Source organism: Halictus rubicundus, chromosome 7, assembly GCF_050948215.1.
Source record: "Halictus rubicundus isolate RS-2024b chromosome 7, iyHalRubi1_principal, whole genome shotgun sequence".
NCBI classification, from domain to species: Eukaryota; Metazoa; Arthropoda; class Insecta; order Hymenoptera; family Halictidae; genus Halictus; species Halictus rubicundus.
Genome location: NC_135155.1, coordinates 7,344,770 through 7,357,279, shown reverse-complemented (window position 1 = coordinate 7,357,279; position 12,510 = coordinate 7,344,770). Strand labels below are relative to the sequence as shown.

General features: G+C 42.0%; 2 protein-coding genes across 5 annotated transcripts in view; one reads left to right on the top strand and one right to left on the bottom strand.

Annotated features, from left to right (window-relative positions):
- The window catches only part of Ten-a (Teneurin-a transmembrane protein), a 1,070,822-nt gene that overhangs the window by 358,612 nt on the left and 699,700 nt on the right, over nucleotides 1-12,510 (top strand). The window lies entirely within an intron of this gene.
- Nucleotides 1-12,510, bottom strand: part of LOC143355683 (uncharacterized) — a 44,412-nt gene that overhangs the window by 26,613 nt on the left and 5,289 nt on the right. The window contains exons 4-5 of the mRNA XM_076790733.1: nucleotides 11,076-11,401; nucleotides 8,874-9,118 (exon numbers count right to left, since the gene is read on the bottom strand). Coding sequence (XP_076646848.1) covers nucleotides 8,874-9,118; nucleotides 11,076-11,401 — 571 coding nt within the window. The remainder of the gene's footprint in view (nucleotides 1-8,873; nucleotides 9,119-11,075; nucleotides 11,402-12,510) is intronic.

Below are 12,510 nucleotides of genomic sequence, written 5' to 3'. Positions count from 1 at the left end.
AGCTCAGAAACTGAATCGTCGACAAATGTAACATGATGCAACAATACGTTTCATAGAACGTTTGCCATATGTGTGCCATTTTCCGGTAAATACGAGACCAAATATAACAGATGATTATCTTATCAAACCTGCAATAATTTCAATTTCCTAGTCCTTATTCATTTTCTAGACTAGAGAAAAAATTTATGTTCATCTTGCATCTACGATTTTTGGATTGTTTCAGTATTGATAACAAAAGAATGAGAAGAACAATATTCATGCTTAATACATTCTGAAATCCTTATCACGAATCTGACTGAATATTATATATGGCAAGGGGTTAGTTGTGTCATAATGTCCACATTAATATAAGCTATGTCGTATTTACGTTGATTATGGTCAAATTTCTGTTGTCTAAATTTTAATTGATAATCGTTACGCCTTCGTATGTGCTCATACTAGCAAGATCACATATACATACATATTTATTTTCTTAATAATATTAATCAGTTGAAAATAATAATGGTTTTACGTTCTTTAAATGCTTCTACTATTTTGCATTTGGTATACAATGAATTCTCGATATATGTCAAGAACACCGGTCAAATATTGTCCAGGAGACATACCCGAGCCGTGTAATGTTTACACTCCTCTGCGAAGAGTTTAAAAGTCCTCCGCGACTTTTATCATCCAGGCCTTGGCGACATATATAGAAAGAAATCACTGTATACATTTTTGTCATAATACATACATATACGCTTGTACACAACCTATAAACACAAAATCCATCATTGTCCACGACCAACACATCAGCAAACGATTTTCGAGCCTTCAGCTCTCCTCCACACAAAACCATAAAAGACACTCGACATGAAAATGAGTGGATCAGTAGCTACTATATCTACACCTACAATCACCGCTAACAATATCAGGTTAATTGTCCGAGCAGTTCTCCAAATAATCGGATGAACGTCAATCCGTGCTACCGATACGATCAAACTTTAAAATCCCAGCCTCCCTCTCTCCTCCCTCTCTCTCTCTCGCTCACTGAACCACATATGCAACACTAATACCAAAATCGTTGGAACAGCTTCGCGGTTCGAGCTATCAGATAAATAATCCAGGAGCGCGTAACAGTTGATCCTGGGGGGGGGGGAGGGGGTAGCATCGAGGATGATCGAAGAATATAGACGACACGGAGAAGAGATGACGTGGGTGGTTTGGGCTTCACAGAGGAGGGAATCGATTAGGCGAGCCGGTCTCTGATCATTCGGGCAATTAAAGCGAGAATCGTCGGGCTGGTCGCGTGCATTATTTGTACGGTAATGCTCGGCTCGATAGGGACGATCCCCCCCCCCCCCCCCTCTCTCTCTCCTCGAGCCGACAATAATAACCGGGTCCAGGGGTCTGCTCGGAGCAGATTACGCGGGGAAGCACGCGAGCACGAGCATAAGCGCGAGCACGGGCTCTCTGGGCACGTGCAGAAACGCGCGGAGGAGTTGTTCAGCCGGCAACGAACTGAACGCCAAGGGTTTGGCTGCTGGCGGCGATGCGGAGCGTCACAACTCATCCTAATTACATCTACCCTCGTTTCCGGATTCGGCCGCCTTCCTCCCTTCAAGAGGGTACAGTAGCACTTAATTAGTATTGCCAACCGGACCTACGGGAGAAGAGAGGAGCCGGGAGGAAAGGAGAGGGGCACAGAGAGGAACGGAGAGAAGCAGAGCCGCGGAGCTGCAATTGAGACGTTTAACTATATTTCCGCCCCCGAGGACTATTACCTCTTGATTTACGACGCGCCAAGGAGAACCCCGCTACTTCGGACGGGCCCTCCTCCCTTTAGCTTTCGCCTAATCGCCGAGCGGGGAACCTGTCCTGCCCGGGATCTCTGATGTGCGATTAAAATGGTGACAATTCTGTGTAGAGAGATTCCGGTAATGGGAGTTTGATTGTTCGCGGAGGTGTGTGGATGGTATTGTCGCGCTGTGTTTGGTGTGTTGCGGGGGAAGATTGTAGAGTGTAGTCTGCGGCGTGAAGTTGTTGGGAGTAGATGGCAGTAAGCGGATCGAGAGAAGAATGTGTGTACAGTGAATTTTCTCTATACCTATATGTCAAGAACACGAGTCTTGCCAGCGTCTTGTATCGTTCAGGAGCCGTGTTGTTTACACTGCTCGGCCTTCGCGGTAATGGGGATAATTCCGCGACGTTTATCGTCCAGGCCTTGGCGACATATATAGAGAAATCACTGTATATTAATGTATAACTAATATGTGTTCTATCCAATTACTTCCTCTGAATAAAATTTGAAGAAAAAGACTCCAAAATCTCTTAGAAAAAAATCAACGAAGAATTAAACTCATTTAACAATTACAAAAGGATCCTCTATGAGTGTCAATGATCCTGGAACAGAGAAAATCATTTCAACCCATCTGGTACTAAGAAGAAGAGAAGAGTTTAAAAAACGCAGGCCTCTCGAGCTCCGGGTATACCCCGCGGTAGTGGGGATAATTCCGCGACGTTTATCATCCAGGCCTTGGCGACATATATATAGAGAAGTCACTGTATCTGAAGGGGGAGAAAGTGTTGTTTTACCTGTTTTACCTTTTCTTTCGTATCTACTACTGTTTCTGTAACAGAAAGTTTTGTTGGGGAAAGACTGATTGTCAACTCTTACCTTGAATTAAGCTACCCTTGAATTGAGCTACCCTCTCCCTTAAATACTTTTCCGACAGACTGTCCGAGTGGAACGAGGGTAATTCCACCGTCAATTTTCTTTCGAATTTTTCGAATTGACACTCGAGGCAAGAGCGTCGTCGTGTAACGGCTACTTACATCTGCCAGTAATCACAGGAAGAAAGATCATCGTGAAACAGCCTCTTTCCACAGTACATAGAATGTCGCGAGCGTTCGGGAGGTCTCGGTAGGCGTTTAATGAAGCGTCGGCCGATTTAATTGAAACGAATTCACGGTGACTAATGAGGCGGTCGCGGCTCGAGTCTCAGCTATATAGATATACATGACAGGCCGAAGTGGGCCGCTCCGGTTTCGCGAATCATTTATAACCGGCCGCTAAAAGTATCTTAACGCTTGCACGCGGTAAAAAATGAATCGGCCCACCGACTCGAGCCCACCGGCAATTTCATCCCGCCGGTGCATTACTTCTAATTACCAGAGATTTATTAACGTTGTCGCCGAGAAATCCCCCCACCCCCGCCCCGCCTCACCGCACCGGTTTCCGCGTGGACGGACTCGTGCCGCGGAACAATTCCGCTCGAGTGGGACGTTATCACTTGCAATCCGAAACGGATGATCGGCTGATTGCTATCGCAATTTCGTGGAAATTGCGACGGAGCTCGGTTCGCCTCGGAATCGTATCGAAAATTGTTTCTAATTTAGTCACCCGCGTGAATAATTCGCGCGACCTCTGCCCCGCGTGTTTCTATTCGCGTTTTCGATTGTTGCGTTCGCTGCTGCGCCACGGTTAGCCGGCCAGATTAGACGCTGCATAATGCAATTCATGTTTCAAGAAGACTGACGGACGATCCAGGTCGAGTTACACTTTCATCCGCCTCGGCGATTCCGCTTCTACGCACCGCGCGCGTTCAAATTACACGCGTGCTAGTCGCTTTTTCTCGACGCTCGACGCGTTGCAATTCTGCGGAGCCTCTGCTGGAAAATTAGCGCTGTAGCTTATTTAATGTTTCCGTCGATGAGCGATACATTTCTGGTAAAACATATTCGACTAAACAAAGGGTATAGCCGGATAAGACTGTCAAAAGTGCCCCCAAAGCAAATTGATTTTTGGTCACACCATTCGATAGGGCTCCCAAATAAACCCCTCTGTGACAAGTTTCAAGTTGCCACCCCTACCACAAGGGTAGTTATAGGGTGAGCACGGTTTAATAAATTATGCTTTATTTGTTCCGTCCGGCTCAACAAAATATTACGAAAAAATTCATGTACATGCTACCTAATAGCACACATGACAGTGAATTATTTCAGAATTTTTGGTTGCAAACTCGATTTTTAAAAATCCGGAAGTATAAAATTGTCGATGTTATATTGAAGTTTTCAGAGTACTACGTTTATATTGTTATGTCAGTTTTGTGTCATCGTGATTGACCACCATTCTAGACTTTGTTAACAAGTAAAAGGGGATACTGAACATAACCGATTTATGCTACCACTCAATAAATCCAATTTGAAGTATCGTCGCAGAAAGGAGGACGTTTGAACGGATTGGGCGATTGTTAAAGCGTTAGGAGAAATAGTGTGTACAATGGGAACAGTGTATCGCAGAACCTTCGACACAGTGTTGCCACGTTGAAAGACGAATGAATTTCATCCCAATAAATTCCGCGCGCAATAACGCGTTAGTAGTAATCGTATTCAGTGGCTCCCGCGCGGCCAACCGGCGCGGCGGCCTACAATACGCGCTGATGATGAAATCTCTCTGTTAGCGTGACCGTCCGAAATGAGACACATTCAAATGCTTACCTTGATTCGCCTGTACGAAATTACTCGCGAAAATTGCAGACAAGTGACTTGTTATTCCGTACGGGGCCACTGCTAACGCAAATTGTCCGACTAAATCGTGTCTACTCGCTTCGACGCACCTGTCGGCCGGGGACGACTATTCTGACACGCTATTCTACGATCACTATACACTCTATATATTTCAATGTCCTATGGAAACATGTATGGAATTAAAAATTACGAACGCACTTCAAGAAATCGTTCCTAATAATTATCTAATATCTAATATCTGAAATTCTAATAATTATTTTTGAAAATACCGCATGAAATAAAATAAATGAAGGGTGCAGTCGCGAATAATGAAGAAAATACTTGTAAAATAATTCCTGTCAAATGCTTCTTCATTAACAAAAATATCTTTTAATCTCGTGCCATCCAGAGTCAGTTCTCGGATGAAACTCAGTGTACAGAGTGAGTCTAGTTCCTGGAGGACTTACCCTAATTCCATTTCATTAATCGGGCAGATTAGGCGTCCCCGTGGCTGATCGGGTTCCAATTTCTTAAAAGTGCGTCGCCTCGCTAATCTATTTCCTTAAGTTCCGTGGAACGGAGACCGACAAGAGGGTTGGGCTGAAGCGGTGAGCAAGTGACGAGGGGGGCGCGCGGGGGTGGACTCGTTGGAATAATTAGCGAGATGGGACACTTATCTAAGTATCCGCGGTAGGCCCGCACAATGGCGCGACGGTGAACCTTGGAGACGGCTGGGTATGGCTCCAGCTGGCTTCTCCCGGTGGCTCTGTAATTTCGATAATTACGGGTTAATGCGTTTAGCTGCGGCGACACACGTACCCGGCGACATGATTCCGGCCACCCGTAAGATACCTGCAAATTAATTAAGCGGCTGCCATGGTTTGCCGAATAGTATGTGTTTATCGGAAGCCAGCGCCGGTATGTGGATCTTGTCTCCTCGAAGAACATCGTGGCCGCCCGAATATCGAGCCAGGTGTTCGCAAAAATCAGCGCAATTTCTGTGCAACGCTCTACGGTTGCGAGAATGATTGCTTCAATTTTTAGGAATTTATCCAATATAATTAGAAAACAATAAAAACATATATAATCAATTTCCTAACAAGATTAATAATCACAATATTGTAGTTGCTAAATAGGCCACTTGGTTTAAAGCAATAATAAATAAATAATAATTTGTGATAAAAATTAATGGGTGAGAAAAGATTAAGAATGTTTAGAAACATTTTCTGTTGCATTTATTAACATTATTAAAGGAAAAGAATTTTCTATTTACTCCTCTTTCTCACAACTCATACAGACAATTTTTATTTTGGGTAAAAATCCAGAGACTATTTATATTATCATTCAATTTCGGTTGATAGAGATTGTAGAACTGTTTGATTTTAATTTGATCGCCAACGAGGTTGAGAAGTATAACGTTTTCTTGTAGAATTGTTATTTATAATTGTTATCATAAACGCCACTTACTTCACAACGCCAGCAGCCAAGAACTTTAATTTGTCCAACAAGCGCCATTGATAATACTCGTTCAAGATTAGTCCAAACAGCGTTAAATCTTCCGAATAAGCACTCGTACTGTTCCTGTACTATTCTAAATACTTGGAGTTCAGCTACTCGAGCTCCGTATCGTTAACAAGATAAGTTTCCTGTCGTGTTCAAACATTCAACTTCTCCAATCAAAATTCTTGATGATCACATTCTTCTTGCCGAAAGCAAGCAAGACATCCTTATTAGCAAAGTAACGGTGGAAGTTCGGCTGTTCGAAACTCGTCGGAAAAAGGTGTTGTAAGTTTCTGTGACCAGCTGTGACCAGATTCCCACGATCACTTCGGAAAGCGACGATTTGCAAACATTGCCCAATTTCTTCCTCTAATAAAATATCTTTACCAGTGCAATTCGAGTCTCCAATTTCTTAAAAATTTTAACAACACACTGTCTTATTATCAATACTCTTCATTTGATTAAAACATGAACTACAAATTCTGGTGTTTAAATGACCTGGTCCTAAAGAACTTTTTCTTTCAATAAATATTTTTAATTCAGACAAATAATGTATTTTAAGTATGTCTTTATTACAGAGTATCTGTCAGTGTAAATATGCAGAAACAAACAAAGTAAGCAATTTTATACGAATACTAGGTTTATGTGAATATTTAAAAAGAAAAAGAAAATTTAATTATTTAAATATTCTTTTAATAGTATTTATAAAAAGGATTCTGGATTAAAAATGATCTCATATTCTTTTAATGTCATTCAAACTCTTTTAAACCTTTCACTGTTTACTTGTAACTTGTTTAGTTCTCTACTGTATACTTGTAACTATCTTAAATGTAACAAAACAATTCAGTGTGCATAATTTCGAAAAGTATACCAAAAATCCAAGGTAAAGTACAAGTTGTAGTATTTGAAGGTAAAAATGATCTACAAAAAGCAAAATTCTGTATCTGAAATTGCTCTACAAAAAAGAAAGCAGCAATCAGAAATGCGTTAAACATTTTTCTATGCGCCGAATTTGCAGAAAAACAATATTCACCCCGATTTCGCAGCAAATACCAACTCGATCTCCTCTTCAATCATAAAGACCGTCTTTTGAAGACACAACGGTGGAAGCATCGAACTTCACTCACACGCGCACACATAGTGTCTCAGCTCTTCACGAACGCAACGTCAACAAAAATCTCAGCGACGCGGAAATCCGTAAACATCGTCGTCGTTGAGTAGTCGTCGATCCTTGCAGTCGAACTCCGCGGGAACGGTTGTCTGCCGGCGCGAATGTATCGATCAATGCTCGAGTCTGATACCGGCTTTGCTTTTTACGTTTAGGCGTCGTAGTCGTCGTCGGGCTGTCACGCGTTGGCTGTCCTTTGGAGAATGCATCTTCCCCGGGAAGAAAGTTAAAAGGCGAGCGCAATTTTATCGGCCTGGCACTCTCTGAGAAAAACATTTCACCTCTCGCCGATTAGGGCGCGTATATAAGCGAAATAGCAAAATATTCTTCCGGATAGCGAACGCTCGACGAGTCTCAATGCGCAGCTAGTTTCTACGTAGCTTAGTGTCTCTTTCTTTCTTCGGATGTAGCCTCTGTGGATTTTTTATTATGTGCGGAAAGCACTCTTCTCTGCACGGGAAATAATATTCCAATGGGATATAATCTTACTGTGGCATCGTTACGTTTCCGAAGTTAAACTGAACATTCAATTAAAAAAGCATTTATTTATTTCATCATAAGCATTGCCAATGATTAAATTTTAGATTTAAGAAGCATTTATTTATTTTATTTGAAGCATTTTCAATGATTAAATTTTAGATTTATTTAGCTATACTCTAGACTCTAGATTATATCTTTTTTGATAGATCCGAGTATAATTGTTATTTAATTAAAGGTAAAGTAATTTGAGAATTTGCGAGATCGACTCATTGAAACCTAATGTGATATTTTACAGTGGTATTTTACTCATAATTTCTCGTCACTGCTATTTGCAAGATTCGTGAACGATTGGATATGACAGAGTGTCTAGTAGATCGTAAATATTGCAGCTATAATAAATGACCAAGCGGGTTTTATTTATGACAAGAATGAGTAAATGAAACATAAAATGGAAGACACATCGGATGAGTTTAATGTTTCTGGTTATGTACAACCTATTCAAATGATTCACAGAAGAAATCAATTTTTATGTAACTCCCCTTTCTTGTAATTGATGTGGACAATTTTTATTATTACATACATCACGTTAGCATACAGATCCGCAGTCACATGCATACTTTGAAACTATTCGAATCTATTTTTATCACTTTCTCTGCCTTTAATAGTACCGGAAGTAATGTAGATATTCAATTTAAAAGGGACACCCCGTATATTTACAGTTCCATCGTGTTTGACACAGAACAGTGAATTCTCGATATCTGTCAGCAACACGGCCAGCGTCTTGTATCGTCCAGGAGACATGCCCGAGCCGCGTTATGTTTACACTCCTCGGCGTCCGAGGCCTCTCGGTAGTGGGGATAATTCCGCGACATTTATCTTTCAGGTGTTGGCGACATATATAGAGAAATCACTGTATTCGGAAGAATTAATTGAGTCCACATGTCTCTTTGGGTAGCGTCCTTAATAGCAATCGGATTTTCCTCATTGTTCACCGACGATCAAGCGTAATCGACGACTACAGCGAAACAGGCGTCTGCTCGAGTACTCAGAGCGGCTGTCGCGGCGTCTCGCCGACAGGCCGTTCAAATTTCGGCCGGGAGTTTTCGCAAAAAGTATTCCCTCGCGGGTAAGAAGCTTCCCTTTATGATGAAACAATATCGTGCGTTGCCTTTCTCCGGCTGGCCTCCCTTGCACCGTTCTTCGGGCTCCTCTCCGTTCCTCCTGTCTCATCCACTCTCACGGTTTTCGTCGCCTCCGCCCTATCTGCATTCCTAGTCCCAACGAGCCGCAAAGGAATTCCAATTTTAAACAAAAGTTTCCTGACGGCGGCAACCTCTCCGCTTTCTTTCCCTTGCCCCCTTGTTCCGCTTCGCTCAGCTCCGCACCGCTTTGCTCTGCTCCGCTCCTCCTCGCGGGCCCCGGCTCTGTCTTCTCCTCCTTTCCTCTTTCGGCGAGATCGTCCCGACGCTGAACGTCTCGCGGATTCTAGCGACGCGTTCATGCATACGCCCGGCAGCCCGCTCTCCTATTTTTCTTATATCCCCGCCTTAATCGCTGAGAGGTGAAATGTTTATCCTCAGACGGTAGGGAGAGAGAGAGAGGGCCGGTGCAATCATTTTTCATGTCATAGTGTCGCGTCCCATCGACCGCTGTTGCTGAAAAACTAGGCTGATTTAGCACAGGTTTGATGTTTACGATCTGTGCTGGAAAATCAGAATCCTTACGCTTCGACTGCAACAGACAGAAGTTCCGCAGTGCAACGAACTGATGCTACAAAATGTAGATGACAATCTTCTACATGAAGAACGACGATAACCAAACGATTCTATTTCTACCGTACTGCAAACAATAGATTTGTAATTCGTTGAGAGAATATATTGGTTACAATGGTGATTGCTTTTCTGAATGTGATTAATTTCGACGAAAGTTGTGTTTGTTTAATACTAAACCTTTCAAACACAAAAAATATACAGTGACTTCTCTATATATGTCGCGAAGGCCTGGATGTTAAACGTCGCGGAATTATCCCCACTATGGACGCCGAGGTGTAAACATAACACGGCTCGGGTATGTCTCTTGGACGATACACGACGCCGGCAAGACCCATGTTGTTGACATATATCGAGAATTCACTGTAAAAGTGAAACGTCTTATAGAGGGGAGAAGATTGAATGTACTTAGACTTCAAGGGATTAAAATCAGCAATTCCGCAACCGTAATTTCCTACGAAAACGTTTTTATAATTTCAATAATTTTTTTAAAATTTATTTATTTAGACAGGTCGCATCAACAACTAGGTCATTAGCGACCACAGATATTATATCATAATATTACATTATTATGTCTTTGTACTTAACATATAAGTCACTTATAAGTATACTGAGGAGAACAAATTTTGTAATTGTTATATGTACACAAAATTACAAAGTGTGGAAAATTTTTGTAGATTTTAGGAATTTTAAAACTTGAACTATATTCGACTTAACATTGAAACAATCACTTAAATTGTTGGGGATAGCCAAGAATTTCAATAATTGTTGTATACGAAGGTCACGATGTAGGAGTTTCGTTGCCTTCTCTCAATATGTATTTTAATAATATTGAGCACCTTGGAATAATAATGAATGTAACACCGTTGACTATATACAACTTTATTACACTTTGTACATGGATGAAGTTCGCGATATCTGGTTGTTGTAGAGAGTTCGTCTCGTCTAGTCGCGTTTTCGATTTGTTCTGTTCTGTCTTGTCGTGTCCTGTGCATCGTCAGTTTGGTTTTTTCGTGATTGGAGGAATTTGGATTTAGGTGGGAAAAATATGGCGTTTCGTAATTGGTCGTGGGTGCATTGGGAGGAGTTTTTGAGTTGTTGAGAGTGGGAGACAGTCAGGAAATTCCTTGGTTTTGTCTTCGTTCGTCAATAGCGTGATTTATGGTACAAGTTCCGTTCGTCGTTTCGTTCGGTCGCACGTGCTGTCCGTCTGTCGGGATTGGGGTTGTCGAATTGCAGTGGTCATAAATTAGTTTTCTCGGTTCTGGTATTTTGCTGATTCGCACGTGTTTTTTAGGGTACATCCCTTTCAGGTATGTCCCTTTATCGCAACGGTCGAACGGTACGGTACGGTCGATCTTCGGTGTTGCCGTCGCAACATGCCGACCCCCTTGAACGAATCTGTTCAACTGCTTCTAATTGCGTCTACATGCCGCTTACATTGTACATTAAATCTACATTGCCTTATATATATGCATGCTATTTACATTGGACTTAACTTTATTCGCCTATTTTCCTAGCCTTTTTTTGCACGATCATTTTACTTAACTACTGTTGTTCTGTTATATCGGTAGCGGCGCTAGACATTTCACCGAACGTTTGTATTCGCCTTTTGCGGTTTTTATTGTGACTACCCTGACTATGCCGTCTGGTCCCGGATGAAGTTGGGTTACCCGTGCGAGGGTCCATTGCATTGCAGGTAAATGGTCGTCCTGCACTGTTACGATACTGCCTATTTCTATTTTTTCGGGTTTATGTTTATGCCATTTTTTACGTGTGGTCAACTCGTGGAGGTATTCCTTACTCCATCGTTGCCAGAAATGATGTCGCATCTTTTGCACATGCTGCCACGACGACAATCGACCGGATGGAACGTTTGATATATCGTAATCGGGCATGCTGTTTAACGTATCGCCAATCAAAAAGTGCGCTGGTGTTAAAGCGGACAGATCGTTTGGGTCGGAGGACAGAGGTGTTAACGGTCGCGAGTTGAGGATCGCTTCAATTTGATTGATGTATGTTAATAGCGCTTCGTACGATAACAATGTGTCGCCTATTACTCGTGTTAGATGAAACTTTAGTGATTTTACGGCCGCTTCCCAAAGTCCGCCGAAATGTGGAGATCGCGGTGGGATGACGTGCCATTTTATGGATTCGTTGGCTAGCGTGTTCGAGATTTCGTCGTTTGTTCGTTGTGAATTTATGAACGCGTACAGTTCTTTAAGTTCTCGTTTAGCGCCTACAAAGTTTGTCGCGTTGTCCGAATATATGTGTGCGCATTTTCCCCTACGTGCGAAAAATCTGCGTAATGTCGCTATGAACGCTTCGGCGGTGAGATCCGATACAATTTCTATGTGAACTGCTTTTGTCGCGAAGCATACAAATATGGCCAGATATACTTTGACCTTCCCCCGATTTCGTTTCGATTTCTCTTTTACAAATATCGGTCCGCAGAAATCTACGCCCGATTGAAGGAATGGTCGACTATAATTGACTCGATCTCTTGGAAGTTCGCCCATTAGATACTCTACAGTTGCAGGTTTGGCGCGTCGACATGTGACACACGCATGTATCACTTGTCGTACCGCATTTCTGCCGCTAGGAATCCAATACATTTGCCTCAACGAATGAAGTGTTGCTTGAATTCCGCTATGAAAATTTTTTTGGTGATACTGCTCAATGATTAGTTTCGTTACATGATGTCCTTTTGGTAATAACAGAGGGTGTTTTTTCGAATAAGACAAGCTAGCATGAGCTAATCGTCCTCCTACTCTCAATAAACCGTCTTTATCGATAAATGGATTTAATGGAGCTAACTCATTATTGGCGGTCTTTTGTGTCGTTATTGCATGGATTTCTTTGGCAAAATTTTCGTGTTGTGTTAATTTGATTATGCGTCTGATTGCGTTCTGTAGTTCGTCTGTCGTAAGTATACTTGGGTCATGATTTTTGCGTATCGTATTCTTTGAAAATCTTAGACAGTATGCTGTTACTCGTATCAATTTAGTAAAGGATGAGAATTGACGTAATATGTCGAAGTCTGTTTTTCGTGTTGTAAAAACTTGTAGGGGACGCATTTCCGGCATTTCAGTTACTTTTAGAATTGTT